This window comes from Mus caroli, unplaced genomic scaffold (genome assembly GCF_978045245.1).
Source record: "Mus caroli unplaced genomic scaffold, Mus_caroli_1 scaffold_7, whole genome shotgun sequence".
Classification (NCBI taxonomy): domain Eukaryota; kingdom Metazoa; phylum Chordata; class Mammalia; order Rodentia; family Muridae; genus Mus; species Mus caroli.
In genome coordinates, this window is record NW_028227262.1 from 21,102,501 (window position 1) to 21,121,757 (window position 19,257).

General features: G+C 52.3%; 1 protein-coding gene across 6 annotated transcripts in view; it reads left to right on the top strand.

Moving 5' to 3' along the window:
* Nucleotides 1-19,257, top strand: part of Tspan9 (tetraspanin 9) — a 182,779-nt gene that overhangs the window by 104,934 nt on the left and 58,588 nt on the right. For 5 of the 6 annotated variants that reach the window (XM_021165588.3, XM_085839867.1, XM_085839866.1 and 2 more), the window contains one exon: nucleotides 4,466-4,545. In XM_021165588.3, coding sequence (XP_021021247.1) covers nucleotides 4,483-4,545 — 63 coding nt within the window. In that variant the 5' untranslated portion in view covers nucleotides 4,466-4,482. Of the gene's footprint in view, nucleotides 1-3,647; nucleotides 4,546-19,257 lie in introns of those variants that run through there. The other variant, XM_021165586.3, reaches the window with a different exon arrangement.

Below are 19,257 nucleotides of genomic sequence, written 5' to 3' on the forward strand. Positions count from 1 at the left end.
CACCACTCACTCTCTCCTAAGGAGTTTGCTTGGCAGTCACTCCTACAGCCAAAGATGCCAAATTTGTAGTTTAGAGCCTGGGGTGTGAACCTGCCTTCTACAGGGTCCTCCAGCCTGCTTATCCCTGGTCGCTGCAAGCAGCACCTTTGGCCCCCCTCAAGTCTGGTGTCGTGGCTCAGCTTAGGGCTGTGAGATGCTGCCACACACCATCACATACAGGAGTGGCCAGCTTGAGCCAGAGGTATACACCTGGTGAGGAAATCGCGGGAGACTGAGCCCTGCCCCTCCTGGTGCCTGGGAAGTTCTGTAGAGGCACAGAGCGCTTGGCATTTCCCGGGACGTCCTTGTCTCCTGGCTGCCAGTCAGATCTGGAATGCCGGCTTCTCGGTTTCTCACATTTACTTTTCTTGCTCTTCTTTGAGGGTTCTGCACTTGCTCTCTTTTTTCTTTTCTTTTTTCCTTTTTTTTTTTTTTTGCTTAAAAAAATATCCTGGGGTGTTGGGAGGGGGAAAGCTGGTCTGCATTGTCTGCATGCAGAGAGCCCCTCAGCCTCTCAGCAGCAGCCAGTGCCTTCAGGCTCCTCTGGACCTGATAGGGAGGATTGAGAGGGACTGGGAGAGTAGCGACTGGAATCCCAGATCTAAGGAACTACAGCAGCCAGTGCTAGCCTTTCACTGTCTCTCTGTACCCCCCCCCCCCCCCGTTGCCAGATGTGGGCAGCTTCCTAGGCCCCACGGTGACCACAGGCCTGGTTCCTCGGACGTTGCAGAGTATAGCTCCAACTTTCACATGCTACACAGAGTAGCTTGCAAAGTGGCTCCTGTTCTCACCCAGGCCTGCTCCCTCAACTGCTTCCTGAGCGGGGGGGCCACAATCAAGTCCTTCTTCCGCTACCCACTTCAAAAAGTCCTGGTCCAAGGCAGGGCCACAGGGCAGCTCTCCCCACTCAGCCTGCTATGTAGGCTCTGCATCACTCTGTTGGACTTCCCAGGGTACAAGTGGAGCCAGGATAGAAGGCTGGTGTCCAGAGCTAGCAAGCTAGCTGTTGGGCTCCTGGGACCTCTGGGTTGTCCCATTCATCCTGTTATGGATGCCCAGGAACCTGCCCATGTTGTCCTGTTACTAGAATGGTTTCCTCAAGGGGAGGGGTGCGATATGGCTCCAACTGCTTTTGTCCTAAGACAGGGTACAGTACCTCTCTTCCTCCTACATTCTGTTGTACCTCCCCTCTCTCCATTCTTTATTACAGCCCTCAGGACCTGGCTGATTACCTGTCCTGGCAAGAGCACCACCCCAGCCATCTTTCTCCCTTTTCCCCTAATTCAGTATGCTTTTACCTAATAACCCCACACCCCCAACCCCATGCCATCTCAGACTCCCTCTCGTACTTTTTCTGTTAGACTGGAAGACTGCCAAGGGCATCAAGTGTTTAAGATCCAAGAGAGGAGGACACATGGGCTTGGAAAGCACACCCAAACCTACCGTTTCCTTTTCCCTAAAACAGAACGGTCACCACACCTATGTGGTAGGTTCAACCTGGTGGATGTAAGGCTGATGAACTGCATTTTCTCTTATTAGTCTGATTGTGACTCAGCCAAGTGTCACAGTGAGACTTCACTGTAGCTTTGACAAGGGTGACTAGGGGAAGCAGGGCCGTGACACTGGGCAGCCTTCTTCTCTTGCCTGCCTGTTATCACCTGACTTTCTGGTCCCAAGCCCTGGAGGTACACATTCATTTCTAATCAGACACAATGATGGGGCAGACCAGGGACCAGGGGAGACTGGTGTGACTGGTGCAGGCGTGAGCTAGGGAGAAGAGATGGGAAAAGACTAATCAGGCAGGGGCTAGCATGGGACCCTTGCGGACATGTCATTCCCTCCGAGATATAACGGTACCATCTTGTGTTCAGAGCCTTCCTGCTCTGACTGGTCTCACCCCTGTTGGTTCACTCCACACATAAGACACCTGGGTATTCCTGAACTCCACACTGACAGGAGGAATGGTGGCCAGCCAGGGGAGAGCAGCTGGTGGGTGCCTCCACCAGAAGTAATGCTCTAAGACAGAAGTGGAGCAGGCAGGTGAGGCTGAAGAGGACAGGAGGTGTTAGATGTCCTGGTCAAAGAGCTCAGCTTTCCCACGGGAGCCAGCTAGACATTTGCTCTTTTTTCTTTTGTCTTTGTTATTTTTTTTTTTCAGACAGTATCTCAGGACCATTGGTCCCCAAAGGAGAGACCCAGTGGTGGTTGTTCACACAGAGCTTTGCTTCTGAGTTCAGAAGGGACCCAGAAGAGTCAAAACAGATCTCAAGAGTTATCACCTCTAGGGTGGTGGTGGGGCAAGTGAAGGTGAATTCCCCCTAGTTGGAATCACTGCCCCCCTCGGCACAGCCACAGCCATCTGAGTCTATCTGTGCCTCCAGTAACTTCCTGTCCTAACTAGATTTTGTGATGCCCAAAGGGCAGTCAGTAGTACTCCGGTGTTTCCTCAAGGGCTCCCCCTTGGGGCTCAGGATAGAGAGTTGGGGGTTGCAGGGTAGACTCCATCTAGCCGTCCCTACAGAGTACCTTCCAGAGGCTGAGCTCCTTGTTAGATGCTAGGAGCCTGGTAAAACTTAGCTCCCACACTGATTCACTGCACAAAGGAGAGACTCAGTGTCTGTCCCCCTCACTCCCACCCCCCTCAGTCTTCTAGTTCTTATCATTTGCGAGCCGTGGTGGCCCCAGGTCAGCAATGCAGACTTCTGCATATAAGCCCAGGGGAGGCTGTCTTCATTGCAGCGCTTCACAAGAGGATCAAGGGCTGTTTTTGGATGTTCCTCTGGCTGGCACATACCTCCTCTCTTTTCTCTGACCTCGGCTCCGAGAGGACCCGGGTGTGACCAAAAAAGCATTGCTACCTTGCTCTTCTGCTGGCAAAAAGCAGTGCCCCACTTGAGCCGCCAGCCCCTTGCAGCCCGCCGTCCCACTCGGGAACGCGGAGGCCGGGGCTTGCGCAGCTGCAGGAGTCTCTCGGAGCCGCGCGTGCGTGTGCGCGTGGAGGGGGCAGGGAGGGCGGCGCGCCCCGCGGAGGCCTGAGGGCGCTTTCCTACACCTTGCGTCTCTGCTGCGGTCCCTCTACCGGTGCGCAGTAGCCATTCTCACGTGTGCAAAAGCGTGGTGTGTGTGTGTGTGTGTGTGTGTGTGTGTGTGTGTGTGTGTGTGTGTGTGTAAAGGTACTGCTTGGGACCATGTGCCCCAGGCTAGACAGGCCCGACGTTCCTAGGGGGCGGAGGCCAGCCTAGTAGTGGCCGCCGTTTCTTTCCCTTCCAGCCTTTCTCCCCAGACCTATCCTCTGGCTTCCTTGGGTTCTTGGTGTCTCCAGTTCAACCCCTCCTCTAGTCGCGGCCCTTTCTGGGGCAAGAGACCAGTGATTTCCCATGGAGGTGTTAGTTCATTTCTAGCTGCTGAGCCCTTGACATTTAGAAGGGCTCTGGGCACACTAGTTTAGGCACACAAGCAGACCGCTAATCCTATTAAAGATATTGTGTCATTGGGGAGGGGGGTAGCTCCCCTACCGGAGCCAGGCAGACCTTGAGCCCATTGGTCGGATGCAAAGCAGGGGGCGGGGCCCAGAGCCCGGGGAAGGGGCTCTAGGCGATTTCAGAGTCGAGAGAAGGGGCTGGAATTTCTCAGGGCAAGCCCAGCGGTTGCAGCTGCAGCGGATCCGAGGCTCTCTGCCCGCGGCGCACCCGGCCAGTCCAGGGCCGGCAGCGGCTCCGCAAAGTCGCGGAGCAAGGGAGGCCGAGCGCCCGCAAAGTGGTGGGGATCCGGGTTGGAAGAGGCGTGCCTGCGGAGCTTGGATCCCAGCGCCCTTTCGCCTCGAGTGCAGCGTCCGGTCGGTGGTGCAGCCGCCCGGGGAAAGAGCAGTCAAATTGCAGCCTCCCTAAAGAAGCCTAGTTACGCAGTCGAGCCGGCTCCCCAAGCGTGCTTATAGCAGTGCCGCAGAGCCCTCCCGGGCCAGCGGGCTAAGGCTGGGAGCGGGGCGCCGTCCCAGAGGCGGTGAACCCCCGGCAGTTGGTTGCTCCGCTATTGCTCTCAGGTGCAGAGAGGGGGCGTGCAAAGCTCCAACAGCCAGCTTGCTCAGAACCCGTGCCCGACCGGGCTGCCCCCTCCGTCCCACTCTGGGAGCAATGCCCCCCGCCCCTCGTGCCCCCCGGGAACGAGGCGAGCATGGAGAAGTCGAGTAGCGAGGATTCTTCGATCCACCGGAGTCCATCTTTGGACAGCAAGGACTCGGACTTTGCCAAGCCGTCCACCTCTGGCCGCCCGTTCGGCCGCGGCTTCACGGCTGGCGCCTTCTACGGCACCGCGGGTTCGCGGGGTCAGAGCCGCACGGAGGCCGGCATTAAGACTGACAAGTACAATGCGCCCAAAGGCAGCAAGTACGTGGTGTTTTACCTGGACCTGTCCTTTGTGTTCCTCCTAGAATTTAAGAAGTGCAACATGGCCAGGGGCTGTCTCTGCTGCTTGAAGTACACGATGTTCCTCTTCAATTTGATATTCTGGGTAAGTCCTTACTGTTGAGTCTTCCGTTGCTCCTTCTCCTTGCTTTCCACCCTAGGAATATCTTCTACATCTTCCTCGCTCTACCTTATCTGCCCAAAGGTAAGTGCTTTTAAAAATTGCAGGCACCCTCCCACTCCCTGCATCTTTCTGTTCCCTTTTCTCTCTTATCCATGGCTGAATGGAGGCTTCAACTTGTCAGTCTTCCAGGAGAGACATGTTCTGCTCCCAGGAAGCTGGAAAGTTTGCCACTGCTTCCTTCTCCCAAGAAAAGGCACACTGAAGTACCTGCACCAGGGAACCTGCATCAATGGGTGTGGGTCAGACGGCACAGCTGTGCCCCTGGGTTGGCGAGGGACTGTGGGGATGGTTTCTGAGTTTCTTCTATTGCTCCTGAAGGCAGGAGGCCAGTCTGTAGCATCGTGGGAGTGGGGTGGGGGTGTGGAGGTCACAGTCCCCTGCTCATTTAGGTGGCTCCCAGGAAGAGGAGGAAGCAGCCATACAGGATGAGGGACAGGCTGCTGCTTTTGAGGGATTGCTGTGGACTGGGCAGCCAGCACTTGGCCAGGCCACTCTTTCCCAGGCTCCAGGAGCCTCCAGGATGAGAAAAAAGGACAAAGGGAGATGATTTTTCTAGAGAAAGTGTCAATGGATGGGCTGGCTTGGGAATATCATCTGTCTCATGTGTGACACTGGTGACTGTGTGCACAAGTCCTTACGAGTTACACAAACTGGATGAAAACTTAATTCATCTCTGCTTCTTTCGTCCTCACTACTAACTGCCTCCGTCTTTCTTCACCAGAGCTCAGACTACTCAGTACAGATGTTTGGCTCATCCCCAGGCTCCGTCCTGCCACTGGCTGGAGGCCGTCAGCTGCCAAGCATGGTCCAGGAGGAGCCTGGGGGCAGGAGAAAGACATCTCAGCGAGGCTGCATGGCAGTAGTGTGCATCTCCTGTGGAGTGATCCACTTTTAAGAAAAACTTTGGAGGGGGGGTATATGTGGAGGGGGCCACTTTTCTGGAGAAGGGGAAGGAAGCTCTAGGCTTGGAAGGAAGAAGTGTGAGTCCCCTCTGCCTTCTGTTCTTTGTTAGAGTTTTGTGTGACCTTGAGTGACTCATGCGCCCCTTAAGATTGGGGCTGCTTCTCCATCCAGGCTGTTAGGATGGATGGTCTTCACGGTCCTTACTGCCTTAGCTCTGTGATAGCCTGGGGGTCAAGGAGGCACCTGAGTGCATGGTTTCTTCCCCTCTGAGACGGGTCTGAGATGAAGTGGGTGTTTCCATACTCCAGGATGGGATAGTGGGGGTGGGGAGGGGGAGGGGCGCTGTGATGATTAGGGTTACCTGTCACGTGGTTGGAGTTGTAGGAACGCTGGGTCAGAGACTCTGATTCTCTGGTGACGAGAACCATTGGAATGTTAAGAATTACTCTGTCACCGTCTTGTGGCCAGTGCCTTATGCTCTCTCCATTCCTTTGCCAGGATCTCTATCTGCCAAGTACTTTTGTGCGTTTCCCTGGTGTCTCAGTCTACACCAGTGCTGTCATGTTTGCTGTCTGCTCCAACCTTCTCTTTCCTTTTTCATAGTTTCATTCTACCTTTTTGGTTTGCCCCACTGCACACATATTAATTATATGAAGACTCTGTGGACGTAGATATTTAGAGCCTTTTGACCAGTGACTCTCACCCAGCCAGCAGCCTGGGCTCCTGGCCACTCTCATCTCGCCGCCTGCTGGCCGAAGTTGGTATAACTGCTTGTGGTGCTTTCTGAATGATTCTAGCTTGGTTTGGGGCAGGGGACCTGTAATATGTTTATAATCAACCAAATGGAGTGAATCACAGTGTGGTGTTGCTTGGTCAGGATCCCCAGGTCCCACATCATGGGGAAGAGAAGTTAGATAGCAAAGCTGCTGATAATGAGGGCCCTTCCAGCACCTCAAGCCCTGGTGTGAGGAGTGATTTTATCTTTACTACAAACATGGCAGCACTTTGTTGACGCACCTGCCCTTTCCAGTGTGAGGTTAGAAGTTAGAGATCTTACTACCTGCTCCTAATTAGAACTCCCCTGGAAGAGAAGAGAGATGCACTATCCCACTACCCGACACCCTAATTACTTAGTATTTTCAGAATTCTGATGACAAATCACAAACTAGGGCAAGTTGAGTTTCAAAGACACATTTCTTAAATGCCACTACCACATGAGATGCAGAAGTCAGGGGCGGATCTTAGGAAGGATGGGGAATCTAGCAGAAGAGGAATGGTTCCCCATGTACTTGCCAGTGCTCTCTGGGAATTGGAGGGATGTGGGGATGGTGAGTCCTCATGCTGGACTCAGGTGAGGACCTTCTCCAGGCAGGTGCTTCTCAGCTTGATGTAGGGTGGAGCAGGTGAAAGTGCTGAAGGAGAGGAGACAGTGTGGTAGGGAGGATGTGCAAGGTTCCTAGGAGGACTTCCTGGGAGGACTCTGATGCTCTGTTGCACAGTGAGTGGGGAGCACAGGAGGAAATGAAGACAGTGGAGGGACGGAGGGGTCGAACTCAGCCCACTGAGATCAGGAGTTAGGGCATGTAGCCATCACATTTTACTGTCGTGGTCCAGAGAGGCTTTTTCTGAGGCCTGGAGTTGAACTTGACTCTAGTCAGGATCCAGAGCCTGCTGGTCATCTCCCAGACACAGTACCACACCTCCTATATGATGGAGCTTCTGGGGGAGTCCTGGTTCAGTGTGGTTCTGGTGGGCTCACGCTGCAGCCCCCTTGGCTGCCTGCTTCACCACTGGGGGGAAGTTTGAGTGCAGTGGCATTGGTGAGGGTCTGGTGACATCACTCTGGGCAGGACTGAGTGGAGCTGGGCTGTTCCTGCTCCTCCCTCTTACGAAGAAAGGGGCAGGTGCCTCTAGGGCTGCTGGGTGCCTGCCTGCTGGTGGGGGTCCAGGTCTGTTCCTGGCATGCTGGCTTCAGTCAGACAGTTCTAGCCTGGTAGGCAGCCCAGTGCACCAGGGGAGCTGGGGGCACCCAGGAGGGCAGCTTTTCTTGGGGCCTGACATAGATGGAGAGAATGAAGCGGGATCTTTGGCCATCCTCGTTTCACAGTCCCTTCCACCCGACCCTGATTCTCAGGGCCACAGAGAATTCTGGCTTCTTAATGGTCAGGAATAGGAGGCCTGTAGTCTACACAATTTTCAGCCCATGTATCTCTGGATCCTATCAGGAGTGCCTGGAAGAATATTCCAAGCAGAGATTAAGTGAATATCCTGGAGTGTTTTTGCTAAGGGGAAGGGGATGGTGGTTGTGGGGGTGAGGGTGGGGGTGGGGCTACAAGAGGCATCTCTTTGTGCCGGAGCCACACGGCTTTTTCTCTGGCCAGCAAATCCTGATCTCAGCCCAGTTCCTCCCAATGTGAATCCAGTTGAATCCAGTTCTGTCTGAGATGGAGGGGGCTGGGGCAGACGGGTACCCTAACTGCCACTCTGGATACATCGTTTCTCTTGCTTGCCAGCAGAGCTGTCCTATCACTTTAAGTCATGGCTGGCAGAGCAGGGATACCCTGGCTCCCTTGGAAGCCTATTCCTTGTGGATTGCTCCTTTTTAAAAAGGCCAATTAGTAGCAGAGGAGACAGTGTTGAGTGTGTCTGCTAGAGCAAGGGAAAGGAAGACATAGAGCTACCACAGGTTGAGTGCCAGGGGGCGTTTTCTGGTTAATCTTCCTGAACGTCAGGCTCCTCTTGTTTTCTGTCTTTGGGCATAGGTGGCCAGGGCAGGCCTCTCCACTACCTTAGCCACACACGGTCCATATCAGCATGGCCACACCATAAGTGCCTTTGTGGGCTCTAGACTAAGGTCTGTGTAGGGTGAATTAAGGAAACCTATAGTGCTATAGCGAATCTGTGGAGTACCTTTTGGCTTGAGGGATTCTAGAAAGCAGTCAGGTTGGGCCTTGGCCTCAGCTCATCTCTCCATGCAGGAGATGCAGGCGCAGCAGGCAGCACAGGGGGAGACAGTTAGGGATTTCCCATAGTGCTGGGAGTGAGGGATGGTTCCCTAGGAGTCTGCTTACAAGCAGATCTTTGGATATGGGGTGGGGTCAGGTCTGGCTGCTGAGGTCATCTTGCTGATGAAGCGCCTGGCAGATACACTGAGAGACCCTTGGAACCTGGCTGTGAAGGAATGCCAGCCCTGTGTTCATTTCCAAAGCATTAAAAATTAAACTTCCTGGTCTTAATATCTATTTTTAAATCATGTGAGAGCCAGCAATTGCTGTCAATCAGGAAGGCCCGAGGAGGAGGAGGAGGGGAGAGATAGAAAAATCCCCAGTTGAAATAGTAAGAGCTCTGGAACCCCCAGTTCTACCCAGCCCAGCCAGGCCTGGCCCCAGCAAACACAGCAAACACAGCAAACACCAGCCGGCCTCTACCTCCGAGTAACACCCTGGCTGCTCTTACCTCCTGGGCTTGGCTGCCCTTGGCTGAACTTGGCAGCAGGCTTTCTATGGCTTAGTAGGGTATTGGGTCCCAGTTGGGTCCATTCACTCACTCCACAACTATTTGCTGAATGCCCGATCCATGCACAGGAGCCTCCAGTTGGTAAGGCTAAGGCAGATCAGTTTTCTTAGGCCAGGAAGTCTTGGAATCAAGAGGTCATCTGTCCTGTCCTATGTGCAGCACTTGAACCCAGGGCTGCCAAGGGTGGGAACTGTGTAGGTGGGGTCTGCCTGCCTCCCCAGCACATTAGGATGGGCAGCTACAGGTCTGGACCCAGCATCCTGGCTTGCCTTGGCCTTTCCTCTCCCTGCCCCCTCACTCTTAATTCCTATTCTCTGAAACGTTCCTCCTATCAGAAAGAAAAAGAATTTACAAAGAGCTCCAGGCTTCCCTCCTTTCTCCTTAGTTTGTAAAATACAATCAGCAAAACATGTGGAGTCTCTGTTTTCTTCTATTGAAAGGACAAATAGATGCCCTGTGGCCTAGGAGCGTGGCACACATTTATTGAGCACTTGTTGGAAACCATCCTGTTGAGCTGCTCTGAGTTCCATGGAGTCAGACACGCATAGGAAGATAGAAGGCACTCGACGGAGATACTTAACTCCACCAAGTACTGCTTAGTAGAGACCAGCTACAGAGATAACAAAGCAAGTTGCCTTGAGATTTTGAGGGAGCTAGGTGACCAGGTGAGACTAGGATCCAGGCAAGGGAGAAGACGGTGACAGACTCTTCACTGAGTTTCTTCTTTTTTCTGATGGTGGCCACCATGACAGGTCTTGCTGTGTCACTTGGCTGCAAGCTGTCGTGGCGATGAGTAATCTGGCTTCGGAGCCATGCTCCGTTTTTTTTCCCTCCCTGAGCTGGTCCTCCCCTCCCCCAGCTGGTCCTCCCCTCCCCCAGCTGGTCCTCCCCTCCCCCAGCTGGTCCTCCCCTCCCCCACTGAGATGTGCCTGCTCCTTTGGTTCCAGTGAGGAAGCTTTGAAGCTAGGCTAAACCCATCGGGCAGAGTTAAGTCTTCTGAGCCAGCTTTGTCCCTGCTCACATTTGAAAGCTAATCTGCCTGCAGAAGTGGTGGGGGCTCGGTGGGGGGCACTCTTGGCAGGAACATTAAAAATGGCATGCCGACTCGACTCAGACTCTGGGTGAGCGTTGCAGCTGGGCAAGGATACCAGGTTGAGATCTGCCTTCTAGGCCCTGCTCTTTGTCTGGAGAGCTCTAGACTTCAGAGGAGACCCAGAATCCTGCTTCTGGGGGTCTGCTTTCCCTTCAGCTGGCTTTGAAGGCTGTCAGGAGAGCTGGAGTGGCCCTGAGTACACAATGTGCAGTGTTTCTGCTTCAGGCTCGCTCTCTACCACTGGAAATTTTCTGCATCAGGGCCCTGCAGGGGGCGCTGTTTTGGTGGCTTGAGGGAATGGCTGTTTGTCCCAGGAGAAGGGAGGCAGGGTTTCAGTTTTCAGGGACTTTGCATCTGCTATAGGGAATCCTTGCAAGAATGTATTCAGGTTGACTAGGCAGCGTCCCATACAGACAGGTTCTAGCTGTGCTTCCATTACCTACGGAGATAGTCTCTATTGAGAGAGAGAGAGAGAGAGAGAGAGAGAGAGACAGAGAGAGAGAGAGACAGAGAGACAGAGAGACAGAGAGACAGAGAGACAGAGAGACAGAGAGACAGAGAGAGAGAGACAGAGACAGAGACAGAGACAGAGACAGAGAGACAGAGACAGAGAGAGAGAGACAGAGAGAGAGAGACAGAGAGAGAGAGACAGAGAGAGAGAGACAGAGACAGAGAGACAGAGACAGAGAGACAGAGACAGAGAGACAGAGACAGAGAGACAGAGACAGAGAGACAGAGACAGAGAGACAGAGAGAGAGAGACAGAAACAGAGAGACAGAGAGACAGAGATAGAGACAGAGACAGAGACAGAGACAGAGACAGAGAGACAGAGATAGAGACAGAGACAGAGACAGAGAGACAGAGAGAGAGACTGACTGACTTATTCTTGAGTGTGGAGGCCAGAGATGGCGTTCAAGTGCCTTCCTCTTTTACACCAATTTATTTTTGAGACAGGGTCTTACCAAACTCAACCAAAAGTATACTGTTCCGGTCGGACAGGTGGCACAGGGAGCCCCTGGGATCTGTCTGTCTCTGCAACCCTATCTCTGCAGTCATGGGGGTGAGCCAGAACATCTGGCTTTTTACACGGGCTTTCAGCCTCTGAACTTAGGACCTCGTGTGTCTGCAGCAAGCGTTTTCTGCACTGAGCCATCCCCGATTCCTTTAAACTTTCAATGGAGTAGAGAGAATTGTTCAGACTCCGTGTTTTCAACAGTTCCCCATCAGTGATAGAGTATTTGTTTAGCATGCAGAAGACCTTGGGTTTAATCTTTAGCACCACATAAATAAATAAATAAATAAATAAATAAATAAATAAATAAATAAATAAAATCCAGCATGTGTTTGATCCATCCGTGTCTGTGAGTGTTGCCTCTTACCTTTTTGCTCAGTCCCTAGCATGGCTACTTCAGTGTGGTCTCTCCTCTTTTGTGAACGGTCCTGCATACGTCTCCTGTAGGAGTTTCTCTGGAGTGGCCACCCCAGACCACTGTGAAGGCGATTCAGCGTTAGGCATTTCCATACACTTCTCTTGGAGAAGTACCCTTGCAGATAGATACCTGGCCTTTCTGCCCTGCTGGCCGCTGTGTCCTTATGGCACTGCAGGAGAAGGAGAGGTGTTTCCAGGGCAGGTGCATCTGTTGGCATTCCCAGTGGCTCTCAAATGGTAAGGGGCAGGCATGAGATGCTGTGCTGCAGTGGCCTTACCTAGCATCTGGGGTACCAATACACAAACATCTTTTTCACGTGTTAATTAGCCATTCTTCTGTGTCAGGTCTACTTTTCTATTGATTTGGGCTTGTTTGGGGGGTTTTTTTGGTTGTTGTTATTTTTTAGTTTCTGGTTTTGTGTCCTAGTTTGTGGCAGTTGAATGCACCACCAACATTGTTTATAGCTTCCAGTTTCAAGTTTTGTTCGTTTTTCTTTTCTTTGTGGACTCTAAACCAAAACACAACTTTGCTGGTTTCTTTTGTTTGGACTTTTTCTGTTCTTTCATGGTGCCCTTACATCGTAGTAATTGTTCAATGCCTGCTCTAACATGGGCACTCAGGAGCTGTTGACGTAAGTGAGGAGAAGCCTTTATATTCCTCAAAGTTTTTATTCATGTGTTTGAGTTCTGAACACATCTGGAATTATTATTCATGTTTGACACAGGACAGAGCTCTGATCTTTTTCCTCCTGTGTATTCTAGCTTCATTGATTAGGTATCTTCCTTCCATAGATACAGGATGCCACCTAGGTTTTCATATGTGCCTGGGCACCACAACTCTCTAAGTCTCCATGGCAAGGCAGACTTCTTGTTTTTCAAGAGAGTTTAGCCCTTCTTGGCCCCTTGTTCTTCTGCATAGATGCTGGAATCAGTTTAAGTGGTTTTTACCTGAAATCAGTCAGTACCCTTTCCCACACTATTGGCATTTTAATTAGCTGGTCTTTAATTGAGTGTGTTTATCAACTCAGGAGGATTTCATCTCTGTGTTTATTTGCGAATGTAAATTATGTAAATTGTATCCAAGTCTTTCAATCCATGAATAGTTCATATCCCTTTACCCGCTAAATCATCTTTAATGTCAGGGGTTGTTTTGTGATATTTGAAGGTCTTACCCACCATTTGTTAAGCAAAGACTTCTGAACTTTTCTCCACTCTGCCTCCACCTCTGGGTTTGTCTACTCTACCTGTGCGGAGTACATTTGGAAGTCAGGACCCACAGCTACCCCCTGGCACGGTGTGGTGATGGGGAGCGGTGATACCAGTACCTGATTGGGTATCAGGTGGGGCATTCCCTGGCCGCCTTATCTGCTGCAGCACTGATGGGAATACCCAGGGATGTCTCATTTTGCCTCTGAGGAGATGGAGGTGTGAGGAGGGAGTATTTTGCCTGGGTCACTAGGTTAAGTAGTGGTAGAGATGGGCTATGAACTCAGTCAGTTAAACCTTAAAGCCCACGTCCTTTCTTTGCCTTTGTCCGGGAAGTCATCCTGATGCAGCTCCCTCCCCAGTCAGCTTCCAGTTGTGCTTTTCTTGGGTCTGTGCTGCACTGGGTAGTCCTGTAGTGACGGGCAGTTTGCACACATGGTATGGTTCAGTCGACAGTTTGCTCTCGCCTCCTCCCAGCCGCAGCTCCAGGAAGTGGGACAGAAAATACCCACATGTGGTCTTTGGGGGCTTTTTTGGTGGTCCGTTGTATGCGGTATAAGCTTCACGGGACACTTTGTGCTTTTTCATGAGAATAGTCACGAATGCACGTCACTACAGGTACCTCATTGCAGCGGGATTGACTATCAGAGCCGTTCAGTTTTTGCTTTTGTGTTTTTGCCTCTTACCCCCGCCCCTCTGTTAACATCTACCTACTTGCCTTTTCAAGAGCTCAGGTTTGTCTTACAGCTTCATCTTGCTCACTCATAGCATGTGTCCAGTGCATGCATGCTGGTTCATAGCTGGACAGTGGGCTTTTGTGTAGTGTTAGGCAAGGGACATGGTCTGCTAGGGGTCACACCTTTAAGTAGCTATTCAGACTCATTAGAGGAGAGATTCCTCCTGAGGGTAGGACGCCTCTGGCTTCAAACTGGAATAACCCTTTAGATAACAGGATCCCCACAGATACCCCTTTTGGGTTTCATCCTCTAGAGATTTGCCTACATGTTCTATCCAGCCACATACAGCATTCCCTTCGGCTTCTAGAAAGTACTACCACCTCCACTACTTTATTTCCAGAGCAATGGACTCTGCTGGGCAGGCTGCTGGACTGACTCTCTTGCCTTGAAGTCTGGCTTTGGGGCCTTTGGTGCAGGCTCTGAGCCTCTCACTGCTGGTGATTGCTAAGGACATGGAGAGCCTGCTTGCTGTCCTCTGCCCCAGTGTCTGTGTCTGTGGAGAATCAGAGTTAACTACAGTGGCCGGGTCCATGGAGTTAAGAGCTGGTTATGAGAGACTTTCAAAAGGGGAAGTAAGATTAGACTTGCCTTTACATAGACAGGAGGCCAGGCTGAGGGCTGAATTCTGTATCTCTCTGGGTCAAACTCTCAGACTGTATGTGAGGGGCAACAAAGACACCTCTCCCCCAGGTCTGCTTGATCATATGCTAGCTTGGCTCCTTGTACTCACCCAGTCTCCATGTGGCCTGTACTTAAGTGATCCTGGCTGGGCCTACCGCTCATCTTCCTTGAGCTCTGTATCATCAAGTACAAAGCCACAAACAGTCTAAAGGCAGGGGCCAGCATAGTAGGGTTCTGGGAGCTCACACCCAGATTTCAGGCTGCTGGGTTTTTTTTATCCTAGTCTCTGTGGTGATGGGAGCTTTTTAAAATAAGGTCAGTTAATCCCATTCCTGAGGGCTCCACCCTCACGGGCTAGTCACCCTCCCTTCTTACATGGTCACATTGGGGTTAAGATTTCAATCCATGAATTTTGGGGGGGAGACAAATTCAGCTGGAAGCCTGGTCTATGTATGTGAGCCCATGCATATGTGTTATATATTTGCTTGGGTATAAAACAGTCGACACTGTCACAATCTATGTATGCATCTACGCGTACATGTAAATCTCTCTTTCTAAGTTACATGCTTCTTGCAGTTTATTCCCTGAATGTGTGTGTGTGTGTGTGTGTGTGTGTCATAAACTGCCATTTTCCAAGCATCTGCTTCTATCGGTGGATCTAGATGAGCAAAAGCTCTCAGACTGAAGCAGCATGCACCCTCCTCAGGAAAACACCCCTGTATTGACCTCCGCTAAGAACAAGTCTCAGCGGTGCTGTTCCGCATCCAGGGTGCAGTGCAGGGCATTTGGTTTTCCTGGCCCAGCATCTTCATTTTTGGGGATCAGCACCTCATTCTCCTCTCTAGGCACCTTCCTCAGTGTGTGAAAGGGTGCAGCAGTTCACAGGCCCGGAAGGAGAGCTGAGCCATAGACCATGGTGGGCTGGACCACAGCGGCCTTGGATACCTGAGTATCAGAGTACTGATGGGCCGACCCCTGGCACTGGATGGGTGTGTTCCTGTTGCTTTGTGTTTCATTGTCAGGAGTACAGCTGAGTGCTCAGCCCTGGCACTTGAGCAGAGTGCCTTGGTTGGACGAGACCTTCCACAATGGGATGATGCTGGGTTCTCCAACGGAGATTGATGGTATGAACACCAAGAAACGGGTGAGGGCAGCTGGCCAGCCAAGCAACAGATGCCAGCTGCAGCGATTTACCTCTGAGTGCACGTAGCACTGGGCTGACGGGCCCTGTTCATCCCAGAGATCTGCTCTCTTACAGTCCTGCCCTGGGGCCCTTCAACATGCCTCAGTTGACCCTCTGGAGTCCTAGTGTGTGCTCAGTGATGGAACAGTGAGTCCTGATGGGTGCTGTAGCACAGCAAAGCCTGGGGACTGGAGGGGACATGAGGCTTCAGTGTGCTGCCCTGATCTCCCAGAGCTTATACTTCAGTTAGGAGAACCCCACCCATCTTTAACTAATTGGTCTGGAAGGCGGTGTGGCCCATCTGAAAAAGCTGGTGCCTCTCAGTCTGTTAGGTAAAGCTGCCCCTCCTCCACAGATCCCCAGACTCAGAACCCCTGTTCCCTTCATTCTTTGTGAGGCAGCAGGGTGTGGATGGCCTGAGTCTTGTCTAAGTTGCCACAAGCTGCCCCGCACACATAGGAGGTCCTCATCACTGCATGTATTACTGCACAACCCATGTGACGCCTTGCTTGCTCCAGCTTCCAGGAGGCTCGGTAGTTTCTGTTTTTTTAGTCAGGATCGTCTTGCTCATTTTCACATCATGATGGCCCTTTGTATCTGGATCTCTAGAAATCATTTTTGGAAGGGAGAGCAAAGCTACCAGAGCTGCAGTTTGTGACCAGTGTCCATGAGTTGAGATCCTTTGGGGGGTCGAATGACACTTTCACAGGGGATACATATCAAATATCCTGCATATCAAATATTTATATTACAATTCATAACAGTAGCAAAATATGGTTATGAAGTAGCAACAAACTAACCTTATGGTTGGGGTCACCACGACATGAGGAGGGGTGTTAATGGGCCACAGCGTTAGCAATGCTGAGAACTGCTGTGCCAAAGGCTGGTGGTAGGACAGCCGGGAAGCCCGAAGTGTGAGTAAAGCCACTGGGGAACAGGGGTGGCTTGGGGTAGGGACACATGGTCCGAGCCTGGCAGACTTGTGGGGTTTAGCCCTGTGGAGGCAAGGGGAGGCAGCCTTCTGGGCTTAGAGGGAAGTCTGAAGTTAGTAGGGTGAGACCAGATGCCCTGAGTGTCACTTCTGTCTTGCTGCTGTCACAGATACATGAATAAGGGGCCGCTCAGAGGTGAAAGCAGGAGAGAAGGGCATGTGGCCTGCACAGTCACTGCACTCTTGCTTGTCGTGGAGGTCAGAGGTCATGTCTGAGTACCAGCTGCTGCCCCTGCCCTTTGACAAGCACAGGCTTTGTGTAGGAGGTCTGCTCAGCAGATGCTAAAGGGCAGGGAAGGAAGGCCTCCAGGGTCTGGAGGACCAATCAGTGGAAAATAGGAGGAAGGCACTTGGGTGAGGGGACTGTGGGTGGGCAGGAACAGTGGGATTTGTGGCACTATGGGGTAGGTAGAAAAATCAGGCCAGTGAGGAAGCCAGAGCAGGGTGAAAGCGGAGGTCGGGACGTTCTGTGTGTGCGAGGATGCTCAGAGTCAGGGGTTGACTGGCTGGAGAAGACCCTTTCAGATAAAGATGACACTTGGGGTTAGCTCTGTTGCTGGGGTATGGAGGGGACAGGACAGCATGGTGACTGTCTGGGTGCTGGACAGGGAGGCCTGTTGTCAGAGGGCTTCTGGGGGGGTGCGCAGTGGTGGGTCGAGAGGCTCTAGTGCCTTTGGCTTGCCATAGGAGGCCAGGTGCATCCTGGAGCCCAGCTCTGCCCACTCTTTCTCCAGGGAAGCAGTTCGTGCTTGTGACAGAAGCCCATCGGACCCAAATCAGAGCGACAGCTTGTCAAGCTGATGAGCCCGAGCTCCACAGCAGCTCTGTGATGTCCAAGCCATTTAGGACACCCTGCCTGACTGGTCCCTGCTGCCTGGAGGGAGGCCTGCGTATAGCTAGGAGGGTGGGGGAGGAAGGTAGATAGATGCCTTAGGAGAGGAGCATAGCACACAAGGTGTTCCATTTGTTACCATTTATGGCAGGCATGAGAGACACTCACCCTTCTCTCCCCTCCCTTCTCCTCCTCTCCCTCCCTCCCTTTCCTCCTCAGCCTACCCCCTCCGACCCCCTGAGCCCCCCTTCCTCTCCCGGTCTCAGCCTCCTGCCTAGAGGAGGGGAGGGTCTATGTGAAAAGTGCATGCTTCCCAGAAGGTTGTGGAGGGTCTGAATCAGAGCTGTGGGAGGAATATTGACAAGATCCTCAGCCTTGCTGATTCCTTTTCTCCTCTTCTAAATGGCAACAGCTCTCAACCTGTTGGGGTGGGTGGGGCAGGGTGGGACTGGGCACCTGGCCAGCAGCCTGGGAGGTTTTGGTCCCCAGCCACTAACCAGTTGTTCCCTCCCCTCTGCTAGAAGAGAAGGGACTGACTACAACATGCAGCCAGGTAGCTTGTGGGGAGGAGTCAGGGATTGATCCAGACACCTGTTTTCTTGTCCTCCGTATGTTGCCAGCTAGCGGTCTGACCCAAGGTGGGCCGCTATCTGGGCCTCAGTTTCCTGGAGTGGAAAGGACTAGATTTGGCCACTCAGGGGTAGGATCCTTGCCTCGGGCTCTCATGTTCTGGACTTTTTATGCCCTTGGTTCTTATTTCACAGCAGTCTCAGCTGGGTCATGGACCAGGGTGGTAGTAGGTCCTTCAACCCTCGCATGTGGTAAAGCTGGAGCCCAGGGCAAGGGGACAGGCTGCTAGGCAGGTCCATGACATGACGTGTGCACAGGATAACCCACTGCCTGAGAGTTGAGAAGCTGACCCAGATTCTTGCTATGCCAGGAGCTCACAGTGCAGGAGAACAGCTGCTCTGGTGCTGGCCCGGGTCAGAGACAGGAGCTCCTAGGCTCTAGCTAGACGCATCCCCCAGGGCTTAGCAGAGAGAGAGAGAAAGAGAGAGAGAGAGAGAGAGAGAGAGAGAGAGAGAGAGAGAGAGAGAGAGAGTCCCTCTACCCCAGTTCCCACACCAGAGTGGGAAGGAAAGGAAATTTGTAAGAAATGGGGACTCCACCTCACCATGGTGAGTGGGTTTTGCCCTGCCCCCATGCCTGGGAGGGCTGTCACACCAATGGAGCAGCTAATGAGGGGGCGGGCTGCTTTATTAAGCACCCTTACTAGGAGAGCCGCTCTTGTTTGACATGGGAACTGTGGCGGCTCCCTTCCTATTGTTAGAAGCCGTAATTGCAATTGTTCTAATTCCTCCCTCTAGCCGTCATCATTAGGAAGGGTTTTCTCTTCCTTCCCACTTTTCTCAAATCCCTAAATTATAAGTGTCTGCTTTTCTGTCCCTTGCACTGCCTGGCTTCCACCAGCCCTGCCTCTTCACCTGCCCATGGCTTCCTAGCCTAGCCTGACACCCAGCCTTCTCTTCCCTCCTCTTCTATAATGAAAGGGCTTGTGCTCTCTCTCTCTCTCAGCTGCTACTCAGTTTCCCCAACAAACAAAACCCCCACCAAACACATGGCTCAAAGCCAGGGCTGTTCCATATGTGTGTGGCACAGCATGCAGATGGAGGTCAGAAGACAGCTTGCATGAGTGTCCCCCCCCCCCCCCCCAGTGTGGATTCTAGTGATTGGACTCAGGTCATCAGCCTTGGTAGCAAGTGACTTCACCGGCTGACCCTTCTTGCAGGTTTGCAAAGGTTGCTTCTTGTCTGTCTTAATCTCTCAGTGGAAGGAGAGATCCCGTCACAGCAGCTCATCACCATTCCGGCCTCTCTTGACTTTTTCATAAGGAACATGGGTGTGGGGAGAGAGCCTTAAGCAGAGGTGGGATTACAGGCTTCCCCTCCGTCTTTGCTTCCCAGGGAGGATCCGTGATTTAAGTCTCTTGTGTGTAAGATGAAACCCAAACCTTAGTCCTTGCCTGCCCAACCTGGGAGAACTGTGGGAAGTTATATTGGAGTGATGTTCCTGAAGGTTCTGAACTCCACAAAGGACTTTGCTAATTAACTCAGGATTATGAT